Genomic DNA, 22,393 nt, shown 5'->3' on the forward strand with positions numbered 1-22,393 from the left:
ACACGTCCAGTGATCCAATCACTTAATATTCCTTGTGGTCCCTTGGTGGACTCAGTCCAGTAAGTCCCCGTCTCCCCTGTACTGGGCACTGCACATAGCACTGTGGGTGTCTCCCTGGTGCTGGACAGAGGAGAAGCCCTTGCCTCCCCTGACCTGCTAGAGATGTTCTAACGCAGCCCAGGAGTCTGCTGGTCACTTTTGCTGGGGGATATTTTGCTGTCCCCCAATCAACTTGCCCCCCACAACCTCAGCCAGGCCCCACCAGGGCCCCAGGAACATGTGCAGCTTTGCTGGGTTGAGATGCAAGTGAAGAAAATGTGGTGGAAAGAGCTATTATATTTTACTAAGCCAACTCAGAATGCTGGGAAAGGCAGACAAGAAGAATCCCAACAGTGAAGTTAAAATGCCAGCAATTGACTGAGATCAGAAGAAATAATTTCTGATTAAATGTACAAATAATCTGTGGAACTGCCCCAAGCCACTACTGAAACAAATGACACAAATCTCAGATTATCCAGGGACACTCCAGCAAACAGGGGAAGCTTCTGCAGCTTTACTGATAGGATTGCAAATCTAAGAAGTAGAAATATTTATCCCACAGGACAAGGTGCATGGCTCATAACTTGCCTAGACAAAATGCCCAATTATATTGGATTAACTTTTCACATTCAAGTCAAACAAACGATCTCCCTTCTATACAACCCACAACTTTCTCCAGTCCCAGAGAAAAGGTCTTGCAGTTGATGGACCACTGCTCTCAACTTTAAGGCAATCTCCGTGCTACTCCTGAACCTATATTGATTCAGCCTCCCCGTTTTCATTTTAAAAAGGAATTAAATGTTGTACCTTTGAAAAATGCTACAATACATCCTCCTGCTCAGAGCTGGAATAACTGAACCAGCCATGAGTCCCACTGCCAGTGTCCCAGACCTGGTGACGAGCAGCATGGGGGGAGCTGAGTCCTGCCCTGAGGCTGAATGGGTTCAGGATGGGATCTACCACATCCTTACTGATATTAACCCATCTCTGAAAACTCCTCGCTTTAGACACGGCTTGTTTATCTATTCTTAAAACAATATATGTGCCTGGTTTTTTGCTTTGAGTTTATAACAGTGAAGTAGCCACAGATACACGTGTGAGCTTGTTTAGCCAGAAAAGGCCACACAAAATTATCTTCAAAATACTTGGAAGGGCTCACATTTACCAAAATGACACTGTATTTGCAGAGGTGTGGATCTAACATTGTTACAACTATTTTTTCAAGCCCTTGTTTTAACAGCAGTATTTCACTCCTACATAAATCCTGAAAAATTCAAATAAACACACAGATAAATATAATAAATGACAGTAGATGCTAATCTAATAACAAAATAAACAATAAACACTTTACTCAATAAAAGATAGATGCAGCAATATAAAATAGAGCGGTTCACCCAGGCATCATTAGCAAGTGCCCTGTGGAAGAGCGGTCAAGCCCCTCAGTGGGCTGGACCAGCAACTGGGCAGCCAGCACTGGGACGAGCGATCCTTCCCCTCTGCTCAACACATCCAGAGCATCATGGCCAGTTTTGGGCTCACCCGTATACGAAAAACATGGATACACTAGAGCACAGTCCAGCAGAGGCCACCAGGATTGTCAGGAGCTGAAGGAGATGCAGGTGGTCAACACCAAGGAATCTGTAACATAGCAGTGATAGACCTCTACTAACTCTTTCACTCACAAAGAACAATTTCAGATGGTTTTCAAACCCAGCAAGTATTGGTGTCTCGTTGTTGAGAAGGTGAAGTGCTCACAGTGTAAAACACACCAAGCAGCCGAGCGGCACAAGGGGCCAACCTGCTGCTGCTCGTTGGAGACTTGGGGGATCCTCAGGGCATTGGTCTAGAGGAGCATCTGCAACAGGCTTCACCCAGCCAAAACCAGCAGCGTTGTTCTCTAATGCTCTTCCTGACAGGTAAATAGTGACTACAAGGTGTGAAATTCTGTACAGGCTTTGAAAATAGCCAAGAAAAATTGAAGGAATTTCTTTCAGCTTGCTCTCTCCTACTGGGTCCCATACTATCCAGCAACACAACATGGATAATGCATCAGAGCCAAGAGGAGATAACTCTGGGAACACAAGTTTTGACAAATACAACCTACCAACCACTGCCAGCAGCCAGCAGCAAGATTGAATCCCACTGTAAATGTTCAAATGTGTGACCAGATGCTGGATTTTTACTGCCTGTGAACTACAACAAAAAGCAATTTTTTCCACCCGCTAGAGAGCTGAGCCAATTGTGAGACAACTAAGTAGTAGAGAACAGATACATTCAGCCAAAAATTATTTATGTTAAGTGGAAATCAGATCCAGCTCCCAGGTTTCTGGCAGGTGGACAAGACACCCCTTTGTGTCACAGCAGCCACCAAGCCCAGCACACCATGCCCAAGCACCACTCACAGCTCCAGGTGCGAGCCAATGCTTAGACAATTCTACAGCTATGCTTGTGTTATAAATAATATCATACACATCCCAGACCATTGTACAACTATGGTTGCGTTATAATAACACAGAAAGGTGAGCTCTAAAGCATATACACCCACACTACTGTAAAATTTTACCCTACCAAGTCCACTACCTGTTTTACAGCAGAAACACAGAATTTAACACTCGCTCACAAACTTACCATGATCAAACACCATGCACAGCTCTTCCCATTTGTTTTTAGAGTGATTACTTGATGTTTGATATTTCCTAAGACCATTTTTTAATTGTAAATTGCTAGAAAACCCATACCAACTTTCAATTCAAGATCATATCTATAAGCTGAGCACCAGATTCAGTGGAAATAGAGACTTACCCTAGAAACACTGAAAGGCTGTGAAATGCAGAGGTGTTGGCAGGGAATATTTTGAAATAGCAGAAAGACTTGCCAAAGTTAGTGTCTTTTGTGTTTTCTAAACAATAATCATTCTGTACGGTATGGACGTGCCCCCCACAGGGCTTTCAACTTTCTGCTCAGCAGCACCCTGGAATTTTTGAATTAACCCTGAAGGAAATGGAGCAGAGCTCAGGCAAACACTACACAAACCAAACCAACTGAAAAATCAGCAATTTGCAGCCAATATTTATGCACTTAAGGATTAAAAAACCTGGGATTACTCCTTGTTTCTTAATTTTTCATGAGCTTCTCTTCCTCCCCATCTTTATGAAAACATCCTAATTCCACCCCCCGCCCCCAAACCCCTTGATAATCTTTTCTATAAAACACACATTATTAGTACCACACACTTGGTGTTGGATTACTGAATATGCAACACTGCCTCTAACAATAGTTTCTGAGGAAGAAACCACAAGGTATTAGGAAGAATTTGCTGTGTATCTACATTTTATTCCTCCTCAAAGGGTTTACAAAGCATGGGATTTAGGAATAAACAGGTCTTTTCTGCAAGTGCTCTGCATATGGAGCCACCGAGTTTCTCCTCCTCATACACGCCTGTACACCGGATTACTACATTTCAGATGCTTTTCATCCCCCCAAACCCCTCCACAGCAATTTCCTCATGCCCACACGTTTCCTCCACCACCTTGCATCCCACTCTCCCCTGCAAATTACACCTCACATAAACATTGCTGGCTCACTTGCAAGTGGCACATGTTCATTTTCTTGCTAATATAAATTTCCCTCCTAGCAAATATACAGAAGGGATAGGAAAAGCAAAACAGGTCTTACCTTTTGATGGTCTTCTTTGTTTCGTTTGTAGAGAAGAGAACGTACCCATTACAGCACCCATTGCAAAAGCTACTTGTGAGTTTTTGGGGAGGAATTATTTTTGCTGAGGTTTGTTTTTTTTTTTTCCCCCTAATTCCTCTCACCCCACCCCCACCAGGGAACAAAATCTATGTGAAATGCTCCCAAGAATAAAACAAAACAGAGGAAGTCAAGAGAAGAAAGAAAGAAAAGAAGGAGGAGAGAAAAAAGCAAAGCACTGCAGCTCAGCGTTCAGCAAGCGTTAAGCTTTGAGGGCTTTCTTTTTTTTTTAAGTCAACACACATGCACTGACTCACAGCCGGCTGCACTGTTATTATTCAAAACAGCTCCCCATCAAAATTTAAATGCTAGGTAGATTCCCTCAGACCAGAGCTGGCAGCAGATGCATCAAAATATTTACTGGAGCACAGCCACATAAACACACAGGCTAATTCTTCCTCCCGTTCCCTTATGGCTCCAACCAGCAGGCTGGAGGTCTAGCGAGGGAGCGTCAGGGCATCTCTTCCCGGGCACACCAACTGGAGTCCTGGAGCCACGGCGAGGGGGAGCCAGGGCTTTGGGCTGGGTACCAGTTTGGGATGAATGGAAATCTTCGGAGTGGGAAACGAGAGCGAGCGAGGCATCAAAGCCCCAGCTGCGCGGTGTGCGTGCTCCTGCTAATTAAGAGTCTGACAGAAAGGTAGGAAGCAGCAATCTCTAGCAGTCTTCGCAAGCAGAAAAGTCAGGGGAAAACAAGCACGTGCAATGGGGGAAAGCAGAACATTTCACCACCATCCTTTTCCTGCACATCCTTTCTCACGCATCAGAAACATACGCAATTGTTAACTTATTTTTCCACGAAGTATGCATGTGCACATCCTTTTAAAGGATATTAAAACAACAAACTGTTGAAACAAAATTCTGCAAACATCCAGTGGCTTGAAGGAACCAGACAATTCTCAGCATTTTGTTCAGTTCTTTCATATTTCAAAAAATCACTTATGCATGTTGTTATTTATCAGAAGGTGAAACAGCAAGTGCCCACCTACAGAGAGAGTTAAATATACCAAGGTAGCTATCAGAACCAGAATTAATTTGCTGTTTGTACATGATGACTGAGATTAAGGCAGCATCTGTGCAAATACTGTATTTAATTCATTCCTACACCAGATCCCAAAGCACTTTGCCTCAAGAGGTTTCCCCAGTTTTCCTCTAACTTTGGAGTAAAGATTTCATCAAATCAGATCCCAGCACCCCCTGAATCACAAGCTTTGCAGCATCCATGCCCCTGGATGGTAAAGCCCTGTGTTACCTTCTGCTCACAGCCTGCCAGCAATGCTGTCTTTGCATGCACAGGTGTATTTACATCCCAAATGTATACCAGCAAAGAGCTTTCAATTATTTGCTACCTGCAAAAGGCACTACACAAAATCATTCATTATTTTTTTTTTCTTTCTCTTGTTTTACAACTCAAAACACAGCTATTGAACTCTTCTTGAGGAACGGCTGACATAAGGTCCTGTTCAGATACCAAAGTCCTGAGCTGAAGTGAATCAGTTTGCAAAGCAGGTACAAAGTGCCTGAGACTTAGGGCACACAGTGCTGCTCTTGTCGTCATGGGGGGACCCTGTCCTGGCTTGTGCAACACTTCTTGCCTCCCCACCCCAAATTCCTCCCCAAGCTTGGCCATGGTTGTGGTCCCACAGGCTTCTCCAGCCACCCAGGTCCAGATGGAGGTCCCTCAGACCAAGGTGATCTCCACAAGGCACTGAAAAGCTGTATGAGATTCTTAACTTCTTTTTAATTTAAATATTTATATTGAATGTATGAATATTTTACTTGTACTTATGTATTAAAATATTAGATAGGCTACAGTGCGCACGTGGAAAATGCCTGCTCCTGGTATTTGTGCGCACAACGAGGGCTGAAGGGTGACCAGAGGCCACAGCAGGTGTGCCCTCATGTAACAGCAGATGCTTCACCCCATGATTGCCCAAATGAACAACCAACAGGTGAGGATGTTCCAGAATATATAATTTCTCATACAAACAGGGAGCAGAGAGAGATGGTGGGGCTCCTGTTTGGCAGGCTGGGCTTGCACCCCCTTTGCCACCTCAGTGATACACCATTACCCCTACTGAACATGGGTGCTGTGGCAGAGCCTCATGGGGCCTGGGGTACATCTCTGCTCCTGCGGCTGAACCATCACGCCAGCTCTGGGCTCTGCCACTGGCATTAAGACAGCTAGAAGCATCCTCCCACCAAATGCAATAGATGCCTTGGGGATGCTGAGCTCCCCTGGCCTCTGCTCCTTGCTATGATGTCTCCAAGATGTCAAAAAAGGAAAGCTCCTCAATCCAGGCAAAGCTGTGTCTAGCAGAATTTGACTAACCACAACCCCTGTCACATCATCCACTTGCAAAACCACATGTCAGTTGACTCATGCACTAGGAAAACAGGGTTACAAATCTGAGAGCTGCAACGTAAACGGCTGCAAAGAACTGAACAGATTATCATAGCATCATTTAGGGTGGAAAAGACCTTTAAGATCCTCAAGTACAATGGTAAACCTAACACCTCCAACTCCGCCACTAAACCACGTCACTAAGCACAACATCTATGCATCTTTTAATCACCTCCAGGGTTGGTGATTCGACCACATCTCTGGGCTGGCTGTTCCAATGCCCAACAGCCCTTTCAGTGAAGGAATTTTTCTGAATATCCTGTCTCGACATCCCCTGGTGCAACTTGAGGCCACTCCCTCTCATCCTATCGCTTGTTACTCGGGAAAAGAGACTGAAACCCACCTCACTACCACCTCTTTTCAGCAAATAGCCCCTAGGAAGTAGGTGGCTTCAGGATTCCTCCTGACATCAGCTGGATCTCAGCCACACAGAAAGAGCTCAGCCTGGGCGCAATAGATTAGCTTGCCCATATGGTGATATACCCTAGAAAAAAGTAATTTAGGAAGATAAAACTGCACCCCTCATGCTGCACTGTTGTTTACTTGAAACAGCACGGTATAAGAAGGCGGAGGGCAAATGTGAATGTTTGGTTTTCTTTGAAACTTGAAATAAAAAAAAGATTTGTCTTGGCTGGAAACCAGTATTGACAGATCCCTGTGAAATCATGGGGATAAACAGTTACATGCATTTTTGTTTGTATAACTCAAATATACAAGAATGGGGACAAGAGGAGGGACCATATCTGTGCCTGGGCAGACGAACACAGAATCCCAAATCACCAGTTCAAAAGCAGCTTTTTCTCATAGCTGAAAAGCAAGACCTCAGAGGAACAGACACATCATAAGCACTAGTGTATTTGCCACAGCAGGCAGGAATTCTCTTTCCCCAAAGATGACCACCCAAATTTACCAACCCAGGAGATGATATTTGAAATGTAACAAGTGCTGATCATCACTACCTGAGGAGCAGAATATTTTTCAGAGTATTTCCTTCAGATATAAAATGCAGACCAAGCTCTGACTGTGATGGTGAAGAGAACAGTTCTAGCTGTTTGGCTACCTAAGCCAGAGTCCTGGGTAAGAGCAGCTGCCAAAGGATCAACAGCACCTTGGGAAAGGAGACACTGTGTTGTGCTGAACCTGACTGCAGCCCCAGTATCGACGTGCAGCGCTCCAGAGCCACTGCTGCTCGCTGCCCAGAGCAGCCAGGAACCCCAGCTGCTCATCCTGGGGCTCTATCATGGCACAACTTACAGTTCTCAAGTATTAGTTTGCACAGCTGAAAGTATGTACCGCTGACACACCAGAAGGCTGTGCTGCCATCCAGCGGGACCTGGACAGGCTGGAGAGTTGGGCGGGGAATAACCTGATGAAATTTAACAAGGGCAAGTGTAGAGTCCTGCATCTGGGCAGGAACAACCCCAGGTTCCAGTGTAGGTTGGGAAATTACATATTAGAGAGCAGTTTTGGGTGAAAGGGACCTGGGGGTCCTGGTGGACAACAGGATGACCATGAGCCAGCACTGGGCCCTTGTGGCCAGGAAGGCCAATGGCATCCTGGGGTGTATTAGAAGGGGGGTGGCTAGTAGACCGAGAGAGGTTCTCCTTCCCCTCTACTCCGCCCTGGTGAGACGACATCTGGAATATTGTGTCCAGTTCTGGGCCCCTCAGTTCAAGAAGGACAGGGAACTGCTGGAGAGAGTCCAGCGTAGGGCAACCAAGATGATTAAGGGAGTGGAGCACCTCCCTTATGAAGAAAGGCTGAGGGAGCTGGGGCTCTTTAGTTTGGAGAAGAGGAGACTGAGGGGTGACCTCATTAATGTTTATAAATATATAAAGGGTGAGTGCCACGAGGATGGAGCCAGGCTCTTCTCGGTGGCCAACAATGATAGGACAAGGGGTAATGGGATCAAGCTGGAACACAAGAGGTTCCGCTTAAATTTGAGAAAAAACTTCTTCTCAGTGAGGGTGACAGACACTGGAACAGGCTGCCCAGGGAGGTTGTGGAGTCTCCTTCTCTGCAGACATTCAAAACCCGCCTGGACATGTTCCTGTGAGAGCTCACCTAGGCGTTCCTGCTCCAGCAGGGGGATTGGACTAGATGATCTTTTGAGGTCCCTTCCAATCCCAAACATACTGTGATACTGTGATACTGTGATGATGCCTGTGCCATGCCTAAGACCATCTGCTTTCCCCAAAAGGGTTGACCCAGGAGGTGACTTGCATGACCATCCCAACAGTCACTGCTAAGGAGGGAAGTCCTCTGCAGGAAAGGGCCCCAAGTGCTCCAGGCAGGTGATGGGCAGACACACGCCTGGCACGCAGGGACACGGCAGCACATAAAGAGCATCCTCCAGGGACACCTCTGCCCCAGCCAAAGCCCGTGTACATCCACAGCCAAGCATTCAGTCCTGGGTGCTGATCTCTGAGCCAGATCGGCAGGGCAGACACGTCCCACCGGTCACCACTAATCCATCAGTAGTGTCTGCCAGTGATTAAACCCCATTCCATCCTTTTACCACTACTATATACCATATCAAAATAATGTCTGTCTACTAACAAAACCAAGACCTAATATTCACTGAATCTCCTCCTGATTTCTTTCTGCCTCTTAAGCCCATAATATTTCTTTTAGTATGTGCCTGTGAGACTTTGAAACATCAGAGCAAAATAGACACTGACAGTGACGTGGGTGCTTATTCATTGGAGGCAGCCAAAAGATTTGGTCAGAATAAGTAGTCCATTATTTTTAATAAATGCAAATACAGCATAGGGAGCTGTATCACCAGCTAGTTGATATTGGGATGGGACAGAAAGCTCCTGGGAGCAAGGTCACAGGGACTGGTACGGCTCTGCCCCATGACTCTGGATTAGGTCCTCTTCCCACTAAAGACAACTGGTACAAAGCACAGCCAGACAACACACGTTATATCTATCCTGAACTATGCATTTCTGGTATTTTTGTGAGTAAAGTAGAGAGGGAGGCTGTTTTTTTTAATCATGTAGAAACATGGACTGTTGCCAGGAGAAAACACCCTCCCTAAGCACAGTATCTAGGGATGTAATCTCTGGTTCATCAGCCATCCCCTCCTTCAAGGCAAAGTTAGCAACGTCAATCTGTAGGACTAGCAAGAGAATGCCTCAGACGTACATAGATTTTAAAGCTTAGAGCACTGGTGAAATTAATTCTGATGTATTTTCTTTTTGTCTCCTAAAGTACAGTAATGAGCATTTGCATAATAGGAACACAAATAACACCTGCAAACTGCCTGTTTGTAGCAAGCCCTTGTAATTCACTCTGCATCTATCAGGTTTGAGCGGTTCCAGGGTGGTTCTGCTTTAAAAAGCCTAAATGGAGCTGGAAGTGACTGATTCCTTTTCCCTTCCGGGTATTTTAGGAATGAGACCTAGGCAGCACTGGCCAGAGTGCTTAAGATTAAAGGAATTTCATTTTTCACGTTCCAGTAACTAACACCTGTTTCAAGGAAGCATTTTACATGTACCCAACAAGAAGTGCTTCACTTCAAGACAAAGGTGACACTCTGTTCACCTGAGAGCTACCAATTATCTTGAGGCCAAATGTAAACCAAGTCCTTCCAAGAAGCAAAGGCGAGTGCACAAGCAGCAGCCTGGGAGCCGGGCCGATGCCACAGGAGCCCTGACACAGAAATGCCAGGACTCGTGCTCTCAGCTGTGTCCACTCAACTGTAGCCTCATCAGATGTTCGTCACTGGGAGCCACCGACACCAGCCCAATTACTTCTCAGTGCTCCGGCACAAAACCGCCTCCAGCCAGAGCGACAAGCTGCGCCCCCCCAACAGCACAAACACAGTTGCTCCCGCAATCCTCTGAGCATGGATTCCTCCACGAGGGATGGCAGGTGGGGAGGAGAAGCAGGAAACACGAATTTTGCATCGACTGCACAGGCACCGAGATGGCAGCTCCCTGCAGATGCTGCCTGTGCACCAGCAGAGCTGCCCACAGGCTCTTGCCCTCTGTCTCAGCTCTCGAATTTTTAAAGCAGCTTGTGAGACACTGAGACTTGGCTACCGGGGAGGAGTAAAAATCGAAAGCAAGATGGAAAATGTTCCTTTTCTAAGAGAATGTAATGAGAGTTTCTGTTGCTTAGCAAATGTTTAACCAGTTGCTGTCCTCAGCTGTTTGTGCCAAAACATCCTCTGCCAAGTGCTTTGCCCGACCCTAAGCCCAAGGCTCGGCAGGAGACCTGGCAGGAGCCTTTCTGAGCCACGACCTGCCCGACTGCTAGGGTTGCTGCTTGTCTGGGGGAGGCACATCCACCGCACCACACTTGAGCCCTCCAGGGGTTCCCCCAGCCCTGCTGAAGGACTCATGCTCCAGGTCACCTCAGAGCTGAGGGCTCCGGGCAGTGCGGCTCAACACAGTCACAGACCGACAAAGTTAGACCAAGGTGCAAATGTGTGGTAGGAAAATAAATAAAAAATAACTCCAGATGGACCCTGGGGAGAAGAGGAAGAAATTGTCACCCTTGTGACCGCATGCTTGGGATGCTGACGAGCCTCCATAGTACAAGCCCCCAGACTGAACCTGCAGGACTCCAAGGAGCAGGAGAACGGCGAGCGCACCATTTGTCTTGCAGTAGCAGTCATTGATATCCTTTTCTTAATTTCTCTGCTATTACTAAAAATAATTCTTTGATTAGACTGCTAAGGTTTCAGTTACACTAACATTTAAGCAGGAAGACAGACAGCTAAGAAAAGTCTGCCTACCAAACAAGCACATACATCCACAGTAAAGGCCTACAGGGATAAACTGAAGCAGCATGGGACAATCTGTTCTGCCACTGGAAACCAACTTGCTCACAGAGACACCAAGAAGAGGCAGCATTTTGCTGGTCTATACCCGTAAAAAGTGTTTGGGGATCTTTGTGGGCCATCATTTGCCTTTTTGTCAAGGTAAGGACATACCAGGTCTTCCTACTCTAGATTTTCACTAAGTCGGAATTCACCACGTACGCCGTTTTTTTCCCCAGCACCTATTTTTTGGGAATGTTTTTGTCCAAAAAAAAAAAAAGCAACACCACACAAGAGCCTAATTTCATCCTCTTTTTCTTCACTCACAAGACCTTGTAATAAACAGGAAAGGTTTCAAAGAAACGGTTTTGCTCTCTATAAGAACAAGATAGCAGATCAGAAGCCATTAAAAGATTTATTACTACATCTCTACAGGCCCAAAGCAAATTCTCATGGCAGCTAGCTTTGCCAGATCTCTAAAGCTAGAGGTCCTCCCATTTTGATGGAAATATATTTTTCATTATGTGAAAGCCAGGGAATAATAATCCTGAGAAATCAGATGGAATAGATGAGGCTTAAAGCTTAGGGATCATCTAGATTCTCATGTAAATAAGGCATCGACAATATTCAAGTTTTGGAAAGCCACTTGCTTTCTGGTCTATAACAAATACAGCTATGCAAAACCAAACAAAATAAATGCCACGGTCACTTAATGCCACCAAATAGGGAACAAAAAGCCAGGCATCGAGTTTCTGAGGAAATCAGGGGTGCTCTTCCTCTTTAGTATCTGGAGAAGGAGAGCGGAGAACAGAGTTGACATTCCAATCCTATTGTTCCGAGCAAGCAGCCAAGCTAAAATCAAGACCAGATGTGCCTGCTCCCGCCTTTCTTTTTGCAAATACCCAAACAGATCACCCCTGCAGCTGCACATAGGTATGCATGGACATAAACATTCATGTACTTAATGGAAATAAAAACAGGACTGAGGTACTGTTCTGCCTATTAGAAGCAGCATAGTGAGAACTGAAAATAAAACTACTTTATTGTCTGCTGGTTCTTCTTTGTTATAGCAATAAAACTGGGCAGAACTCCACAGAGCAGACCTAATGTTTGCCCTAAGGATGTCACACTCAAAAAGAGATAGCTGAGAGCTCGGGAAGGGAATACTTCACATTTCTAGTGACAACTTCAACAAAACATGAGGTAGATCCTGGTTTATATCTTTGGTTGGAATATTTCTTCTGTAAATGGGGAGGGGGGGGCGATTGCTTCCGGGCAAAAACCTGAAAAAAAACAGGAGAAAAACTAAACCTGTGCAAAGCACTTTACCGAAGAGCACAGAGAAAGGATGGAGAGCAAGAGAGGAGGGATGCTGGGGGAGTGTGGAGCAGAGCAGTCCTGGCACAGCCCTGCCAGCGGGAGGGAGTGAATGTCAATGGACAGGACACTGTGCTGAACCCTGTGAAGGTGACAACAAATAACTGCAGCTAGGAAGGAGGTGAGAGAGCCAGGAGACAATCAGAAAAGACCTATGGCATCAGCGTGCTAAAGTGAAAGGAAGGTGGTGAATCTGTGATGTGAACCTGTCTGGTGAAGGGACAGAACTGAGTAGCTGGGTAGCAGGAATAGGAAACTGCTGTGCTGCTCCCCAAATCATCAGCCTTCGGCAGAGAAACTGTCAGTACATGGTCGGGTTAGTGATGGGGAAACAGAAACACTGGAAGAATTTCATGACAGTGTCCCTCTGGGCGGGGATGAAGGACAGCAGTCAGTCCTGGAAGCAGCTGTGGAGCCAGAGGGCTCAGAGGAAGAGCCAGGGACACCAGGGGAAGGCTGCATGCAGAGGAATCAAACTGCAACCTTTTGTTCTCAGGATGCCCTTACAGTAATGCCCGAGGATGAAAAAGCTCACATTTCAGTAATGAAAACCATCTATTATCCCATGAAACCTGTTCCCATTGTGCCCAGTGAAGTCTGGCCTTTCAAAATTATAAATTCCATAAGTAAGAAACTTCAAGATGGTTTGAAGCAGAAAACCCTGAGGAGTATTAGCCAGAACCATCATGCCACAGAGAAGGCTGAGAAGCTGCTGCACTGTGCTGCACTGCGGCAACCACACCAAAAAGAGTTAATGTCATTTGAAAAGTTGTGTATGGATGTGTGTGATGTGTTAAGGCATCTCTCCCATGCAGAATGAGGGGAGGGCTTTTTAAGGGAATTTTGGGAGCCAGTAGTAACAGCAGAGCCCCAAAGCCTTTTCCCTGTGCAGGAAGAGAGGCCGAGGCAGAGATGCTCATCACACCGTGTCCCACAAAGCCCGATCAGGACTGGCCTGTGTAGGGGGAACACAACGACCTGGCTGCCAGGCAGGCGTTCAGTCCTGCCTTCTGTGACAGCACGGGCAGCTGCAACAGCGATATTCACAAAATAGGCACTTTCATACTAAAAACACCACGGGTAGCATCAAGCAGCCAACACCACGTACCAGGTCCATTCACAAACACAAAGCTCAGTAAACCACCTTTTTATCTTAATACACAAGCACTTCTATCACATCCAGAGCTTCTGTGAACATTACAGAGGAACGACATAGCCAAATTAACAGGCTCAGAGGGACGTATACTGTGAGCAAACACAGAAAAAGATCCCGGGTGTGTGTGGTGACAAGGACACGTCTCCCGACAGGTGGGACAGGCGGTGCCAGAGCTTGCACCCCATGTCAGCTCAGCACCGTTTGAGCTCACAAACAAAGCACACTGAATGACAGACAGGAATTCAATGGTGTTTTGTTCCCAGAAGCATTAAAAGAATATGTCAAAACTACGCAGGGAATGTGAACGATCAATGTCAATCCAGGTTAACAGCTAGTATCATTCCTGTCTTGCGATAATGGTCAAAGAGGCCTCACTGAGAAAGAAAAAGCAATTTTTATTTATTCAGTATTTACATGTATGACTCACGAATTGACTCCAAACAATTCTACAGTCAGTGAGTTCACTTTAGGGAGGAGAAGAGGGTAGAGAAGACTTTCAGATGATCCTGGATCCCTCCTTTCCTTTCGCTTTAGTGCACTTCAGAGAAACGTGCCAAACTAACTATGTAAAATCCAGGTCATTGAAGAGATGAACATCCTGCTGGGTAACTAATGTGGACAGTTAACCAGCTGTTTTTGTTTCACATTTCACCATAGAGTCTTGTAAAAGAGAACAAGAGCAGCCATTAGACACCCCTAGGTATGTTCAGTCTGTGTCAAGTTAAATCACATCAGGCAAAAAGTATGATAAATATGAGGATACTGTGTGTGTACATTGGTACTGTTTCATTCTGCATGTACTAGGAATGCACAACAGGCACAGACAGTTACCTGGCCAGGTCCTACTACAAGATGCCCTAGCAAAGTCAGAATTCTTAGTTTTCTAGTAATTAATGGCATAACGCTTTAACTGAAATGATGTACAACATTCAGTGCACCATTTTGTAACTTCCAAAATAAGCATGTCTTTCTTAATGAAGGTTCATAATCTTATGTTTATGTTCTATGCTGTAATCTTTCCTGCTAGAAAAAAACAAACAAACCAACCAACCAACCTGATAGGATTATTGCACTCAGATGTTCGCTATTTGAAAGTGGATAAAACAATGCATTGAAATGGAGATTAGCTTGGCAAGTTTCTTTCATTAAGGTGGGCACCAACGCCTCCCAAACTCACAATATCCTGTGCAAACAGCCGGGTTTATCTGTCCCTGAGTTTTCCACCCTGCAAATGCACATCTGCTGATGCCTGGCCTGTGCAACCTACCTGGACTAAACTAAGAGTTTGGGGTTGATATAATACAAAGGTGTCTCTCAGTACATTAATATCAGTCTAACAGATTGCCTGGGGGTATTTTGATTTGTTTTCAATGGGTATGGAACTACACTTTTTTTGTGCAAGGTGGAGCAGACTCTTTGCTGCAGATTGGATATAAACAGGCTTTGAAGATAAGATGTGGCACCTGCCCTGAACACCCAACTAACCCCAGATTGTGTCTGATATCCCATGCAATTCTAGACCAAAGCCAGTTTAGGAACAAGCACCAGATGTGAGCAGGGCAGTGGTTTACCAGTCTGTGCAAGCAATCATGGGGAATCACATCGTCCCTATGGAAACCTCAAGGTCTGCGACATGTGCGATGATTACTGCCAGCAGTTAATATATTGAATCACTCACCAAATTAAGATCAAGACTAAATCGCACCAGAAAGATCACATTCCAGCTTACATATACAAGCAAACATAAGTGAGATTGGGATGACTGAGAAAGTAGTGCAACAACATGATCTTTAAAATGAAACCTCCTTACCATGGGACCCAGAGGACAAAATAAGGTTTATTCTACAGTAGGTTTCACAGGGAAAACCAACCAAACAAACAAACCAGGTAGCTTCCAAGTAGTTAAAATCACTGACATTTTCCACAAATACTTCCAGGATTTATAAAATCCTGAAATCATAACAGAGCCGAATCCTACCTTTTTTTAGACCAAGGAAAAACAGCACTCTTTTTGGGAAAAAAAGGTTTAGAAAATCTGTTTATTAAGAAGCTAGTCTGTTTTAGGAAACAACTGCAGTGTGCCTGTAATGTGTTTCTCTCAGCAGTACCAGTGAGTATTTCCATCTGTAACTCCATCTTAACTTCATTTATGTGAGAGAATTCACATTAAGGTCACAGCAGATGAAGAATGCTTCCAATAAAAGGGATATATGCCATTCATATACTGCTAGCTGATGGACTGAATTTTTATTATTACAATTACGTAATAACTTATCTTGATGCTGAAGTGCTCCCCAAATCACATCATTGGTGATAGTTACTTTCAATTTTTGTCCAACACACCGATCCAGATACTCTCTGGAGTTATTAACTAATTAAAAACATTTGATTTCAAGATGTACCAGAGATGGCTCAAAGACAACTTGCGGCACTACTCCATTCTGGCAGCACACTGGTGCGTGCAATAACCCCAACTAAAGCGAACGGACCCAAAACTCAAATGCAGATATTCAGGTCAGAATATCTATATTTTTTCCATTTACCCAGTGGAGCGCATCTTCAGAACTGAGCATCAACGCTTCTTGGAACACATCACCTTTAAAGTGTGAGGTGAAGAAAGATGATGGTGGAGCAGGGTTTCCCCTGCCCCAGGGGAAGGCTGAGAGGGCAGTGATGTCCCTGCCCATGTCTCTGCAGTGCTACCACGGCCAAAGCTCACACAGAGGAAAGAGCCAGCACACTGTGCCCGTTCTGAAAGCCATGCCGATCACACACACACAGAGAAGTCATTCCTAGTGTCCCAAACCTCATACACAATAGATGTGTATGGACAAAAGGAAAAAATCCTGTTTGCAGAATAAAATTTTCAAAGCAAACAGCATTACTGCCTTGCGCATCGCGTGCATTCAAAACACACAGAAAGTGGTACTGTTACTTTTGCCTTTTTCCCTTCCTCTGTCAGCGCCCAGAGCGTGCTTTCCAACAGCCTAAGACATTGATCCAGACTAGATTGCTGTTAGTAGTATATAAAACTGTTATTTGTTACAGGAGACTCATTTCAACACACATAGACTACATGTACACCAATAGCGGGCACTAATCTTCTCTGGGCAAGCAATCATCCACCACAGCAAATTCACTGTTAGCCAGCAGTTGTCCGACCTGTTTGGTGTTCTTACAAGGGAGTTGGTGTTCTGTGTTTTATTCCTGTGCTGCACAACGGGCGAGTGATTAATGTTCCCATTGATCCCCCCCCTTAATAAAACCTGCCTGCTAATCCATACAGGGCGGAACTTTTACACTCATGCAGAGTAGCAGGATGGAACTGGGAGTGCCTCTCAGTGAAAGAAAAGCTACACAAACCTTTGCCGTAACACGGAGGGTATGTTAAATGGCCAGACGACTACAGCATTGGCAATTTTCTCATGAAGCTGATGAATAACTTCTCATCAGGCACAGATCAGTAAATTCCAGTCAGCCCTTTGTTTTCTTTCCAGGTCCTCTCCATTTGGCTTCTGCAGAAGACTTACTCCTTGCTTTAGATTCAATTCTTGCCAAAGAAATGATAGGGGGAAAAAAATTAATGGCAAACTTAGAGCAAACAAATCTTCAGCAATCCTCTTTTGTGAGCTATGAAGATTGCCATCAAGATTTCATCAATCTAGTGGAAAAAGCCCTGGTATAAACCGGCCATCAGGAATCTAAAAGATGCAGATGGGTTCACCTGCCTCTGAAGGAAGGCAGAGTGAGACAGGCAGACTTCAGCTTTAAATTAAATATGCAAACCCTAACTGGACAAACACAGAAAAGTATTATGCACGAGGTTATCATCTTCCCTATGACATTCAGACTACAATACCATTTTAAAAACTGAAATATGTATTAACTTCTTAATGAATCTACATGAGAAAGTCTAATATTTTCTTGCCTTCCCACATGGAAAGAAAAATTCCCAATTCAGCACCAGAAAAAAATGGGAATAAAGGTCCAGTGCTTCTGATCTTAGTGGGGTCACCGGCTTCATTGGTGTAAGATATAGCAGTAAAAATATACTCAAAGTCATTCTTCATTCCTGTTGTGAATATCACAGCATCCCAGGAACATAAATCCGACACTCCCCTAACCCCTCACAATGAAACACCTGCCGGGATGGCACTGGCCTTTCCTAGCCTGCTAATACCGGGCTGGCAATATGAACAAAGCAGTGTCATGTAATAACCTGGAATTATTTCCAATGACAAGGGAAGGGAAGGAGGAGGAAAAAAAAAAAAACAAGGGGGAAAAAAAGAATCCCCGATGCACCAGAATTGGCCCAATTCTAACAGTATAAATTTTGGGGAACATCAAAATGACAATTTCAAAAACTGCTGAAATTTGAGCAAGTGTTACACAAAGGTTGAGCATATTCTGTTGTTTGTTTTTTTTACATTCATCTTCAATGTTCACTCTAGATATACATTTGTGGGTAACAACACAAACTCCTAAATCTCAATTATTTTCTTCCTTACTGCCATTTACCTTAAGATAAAGACTCGGATACAAAATGGAAATTTAGACTATACTTAGCCAAATGCTTAACATATACCTAAACACACATATAGCCATTGTTCTAGAAAGTGGATACAGAAAAGTACAGGCACACACAGAGCTGTAGGCTTTCCCTAGAGAACAGTGTTCTTGCACAGACGCTCACAGTGCTGGGCAGTGAACACACAGGTCTGAGCACACGTTCACATACCTGCAGCACTGTATAACGTATATACCTGGAGTTAGGTCCTAGTCCAAAACACCTGAAGGAGCTGTCTCCACATTTAAGCTGAATTAAAAGTTTAACCTAATTAGCCTGGGATCTGAAGGATGTATAGATCCCAAGAACGGTTCTTTTGGCACTGAGCTGCTATAGTGCTTGTGTCGGGGTTAAGCCTGACCTATTGCTCAAGTCCTCCATTTGAAATAAGAGCCAAGTCCAAAGGGGCTTTTCCATTTATATCTACTTTGCATATCAGCTCAATGGGATACATGTTATAAAGCTACAACATGATACACTTTGCAGCATAAGGAAAAAAAAAAGTAAAAATGAGTAATAAAAAGCATTCCTTCTAATTTTGTTTCTTCTCATGTTGGTAAAGAAGCCAACTTTCCTGGCTTCAGATCTATGCTGGTTACAGAACTGGTGGCCAGTACCCTGGGACTTGCATTCTGGTTGTCATATAGCCATTCAAAAGCAATTTCTCCATCATTTTTTGATTAAAAATGTATTTTTAAATTATTTTCCATACCTTCGTATCATAGGCAAAATAGCCGTGCCTAGAATTTAAATTACGGCATTCAGCAACCTTGCTTATGCTAATTGATACTAAATATATTAACCAGGCATGGATTAGCATAACATAAGTATTCACATGTGAAAATGGCTGGTCCAGAGAGAAGCGAAAGATCAGCAGCAGCATATGCATTTGATGTCATTTCATCAGTACATCCAATCCAACATTAATAACATTTTAACAGGGATGTCATGTATTAAATGTGCTGTCCCAGATAGACCTTAAAAAGAGCTCACTCCTTGGGTGATGAGCGGAAAGTGTCTCCACCGGATGAAGTTACAGAAATTGGTGGGTAGCATGGGTAGAGCCTGATTATTGCTGAGAAAAGCTGTTTTCCACAGAGCTGACAAGCGCTGGCCCTGCAAGACGCTGATCACAGCTCAGCAGCTGGGAAGGGAAAGGGTGCAGCTCTGGAACGCAAACTCTGTAAGCGAACAAACCATTACAAGCAGAAACTGTTTTAGATAAATTCTACTCAACCAATGCCTCCCTATTTCATATACACCAATATTTCCTTCTTTGCTAATCAGCATCCGAATATCTGATGCTCACTCTATACCTTGTGCTCTATCTAGACGACCAGCCCAATGCTACCTCAGGTCCGTATTCCCGGTGTTTTCTCCGCCTCGGTTGCACTCTGTGTCCAAGGGCAGACAGCAATAAAACTGAATTCGACACGTACCAAAGGCAGCTGAAAGGAGCAGCACGGGGCTGAGCTGTAGGGCACCACGTGAGAGGATGTGTGAGATAAACAAAATACTCAACAGGTTTGTTAAAGCCCGGCTTTGCCTTTAGTCTCTCACACTCAGACATGTCCACAAATGTTAACAGCACATGAAATATTGAATTGGGGTAGGGAGAGAGAAGGCATATAGAGAATGAAAACAAAAACAAGAGATGAGGATTTAAAAAAAAACCCCCATACAAACAAAAACAAAAAACAAAACCAAACAAACAACACCTTTCTTTTTTAAAAAAAATATTTGATCCTTGGCCCACTTGAAGTTGATTAAGCATCACTTCACAGAGGCTGCCTTCCTGGAGCCCTGGGAAGCATCACAGGCTTGTTACACTTTGGCTGACCCAGGGTGAGTGGGATTTCCTCCAGCCTTACCCCCTCCTCGTGGCAGGTTTCCATGTCCTGGCAGCCGACCCTCCACCTGCCCGGCTGAGCACAGAGGTTGAGAATTCAGCCAGTTCCTCTGAGAAATGTCTGCTGCTTTTGTCAATAAATTGCTTCTTGAAGCCCTGCTGAATTTTTCAGTGACCTCTTGTTCCTTTTGTGCCTGAAAATTTTTGAGTTCTTTAACTTTTTCTGCAAGCTCCTTTTCTCCCTTGAGCTTTGCAGTCTTCTCCTCCATTGTGCTCATGTTGTTCTTTGATCTCCTGATTCTTCTTTTGTAATTACATCTGATGCCCCCGCTCACCCATACCTTTCTGAAGGTGTTTTGGAAGGCTGAATTTTCTTGATGGTTAAAAAAACAATAGGGAGAGCAGTGACTGATTCTTTTAAATGTGTGGTTACCTAACTCAAATATACAGTGGGATTTTGTGATAGAAAGTTGAATATATTCTGTATTGAATAGCATTATCCTTTTCATACTTATTTTAACTCCATGCATCTAGTACTTTCACAAAAGCTCTTGCCTGGTGCTTCTGAAGCCAAGAGAATAAGGATTTACTGAGAAGTACCTCTTGAAAACAGACAAACTACAAAATTAATGGGATAAAATTAATAAATCTGGTTTTAAGTATCAATATAGGCACAAAAGATATAACTTAATCTTAGGTCTACTATGTGTTAAGAAAAGTCCACATAACTATTCTTTTTGAACTACTGTCTTCACTAAACAAATGAGATGTGGGTATCTGGAGCAAACTGATTTGAGAAAGTGACTATTTGAAGAATGCGCTAAAGATACTGTCATGATGCAATAACTTACACAGCACTAAGTAACAGGAGTAGAAGCTTTATCTTAGCAATAAAGGGCTGAAATGATTTAAGACTTTTTTCCAAATCTTTTTTGTTTGTTTTTTTCCCTATTTAAACTTTGACTTAGTAAAACAGGGAACTGGTGTTTCCAATACGACTGATTCCCTCCAGCCCCCAGCACGGCTCCCTTGGGATCGCTATCGGGGATCACGTTGTGTAAAACACTCTTACCACTCCTTCAAATTCAATTCCAAAGAACACCTAAACCTCCCCTTAATTTCCATGTGGTGTTGCCTTACAGTGAGCTTTATTAGCCTGCTAGGGATTACAAACCTGAGCTCAAGTTAACACAGCTCGCCAGCTGTTAATATATTTACACTGCATGATTCAAACATTAGTTGGTGGTGCAGCAGCTCTCACACAAGCTAAATTAATTCTGTAGTAATTAATACAAGCAGGGATGGCTCAGGTTAACTCAGCAACAAAAACATAGCCCAGAGGACAATTTACATGAACGTGCTTCAGGCAAGGAAATGAGTAAAACTCTTCCTTACGAGTAGAAGAGAGGGGCTCCTTTTCCCAGGGGAACGATGTTCTGGCCTTGAAAATACTGGTGAGAGGTTTGGGGATGTGCTAAGGGGATGTGTCTGCTTTTCCCTTCAGCGAGGTGGAAAGGCTGGCTAGGCTGGCTTGCAGCAATAGATAAGGGAGGTCTCATTGCCACACGCCAGCACCCAGGAAAGGTGGATCAGGGCAAACAGCCCCTGCGTGACCGTGTAGGAAATCATGGAGGGCAGGATGAACGCAAAGCACTGTTGTTTTGAACAGTAAATAAGGGCCTTTGCTGTGCCCTGCTTCACTCTCCTCAGCGTATGGAGGCTCCTTGTGTGGTAAGTGCTGTTTTTCTTGGCTGCCAGAGAACAGACTGAATCTTCTAACCTGCTGGACCCTTCCCCAGGGGTCGCCAGGCAGAGCCATCGCACCCACCAGTGGTAATACTGCAACAAGCCGTATTCTCCCTCCTGATTCCATTTGTCATCAAATATTCACGCTTTCTGTTTAATGATGGTAACTCCAAATAATTCAAAGAGCTATTTTGATTGTCATATTTTCTAATTGTTTCCCTTGGGAAGCAGAAAGACTTTAACTAGATATTGTATCATGGCTTCATCATTACTTTGAGGTAGATAATACACAACTTCAGATGTACCACAATTAGTTCCAGCAATTAATACTTCCCTTTCATTTTTTGCCATTAATATAATTTTCTGACAGCCTAGATAAGTGCTGTAGTCTGCATTCATTCCATCAGCGATGAACTGTTGAACAAACCAGTACAACAGATCAACATAGCTTGTCTTTTCTATAGTATTAAAGCTTAGTGCTGATTTAATTGCAAAGTATCTGGACTTGTTACTTATGAGTTAAAGAGCATTCCAGGCCAGGAATGCTGGGATCAACACATCCAAAAGGGCAAAATTCCTACTGCACTGGGACTGTTAACTTCCGTCATATGTTTTCAAAATTGCTGCTTGCTTTTAATCCAACTTGACTTTCAATATAGTAGACTTACGTTGGGTTACAACTTATATTACTTATCCAGATCAAGCTGAAAGCATGAACATGTAAATAACAA

General features: G+C 44.1%; 1 protein-coding gene across 5 annotated transcripts in view; it reads right to left on the bottom strand.

Moving 5' to 3' along the window:
- The window catches only part of KCNIP1 (potassium voltage-gated channel interacting protein 1), a 374,463-nt gene that overhangs the window by 231,219 nt on the left and 120,851 nt on the right, over positions 1–22,393 (bottom strand). Inside the window, exon 1 of one of the 5 annotated variants that reach the window (XM_065030118.1) lies at positions 4,178–4,471. The exons of 1 other annotated variant lie outside the window; for it this stretch is intronic. Coding sequence is in view for 2 of the 4 variants with exons in the window: in XM_005503528.3 (XP_005503585.1) it covers positions 3,715–3,775 (61 nt within the window). In the remaining 2 variants the exon portion in view is untranslated. Of the gene's footprint in view, positions 1–3,714; positions 4,472–22,393 lie in introns of those variants that run through there. 3 more of the 5 variants (XM_005503528.3, XM_065030114.1, XM_065030117.1) reach the window with 3 other exon arrangements.

Source organism: Columba livia, chromosome 14, assembly GCF_036013475.1.
Source record: "Columba livia isolate bColLiv1 breed racing homer chromosome 14, bColLiv1.pat.W.v2, whole genome shotgun sequence".
Taxonomy (NCBI): domain Eukaryota; kingdom Metazoa; phylum Chordata; class Aves; order Columbiformes; family Columbidae; genus Columba; species Columba livia.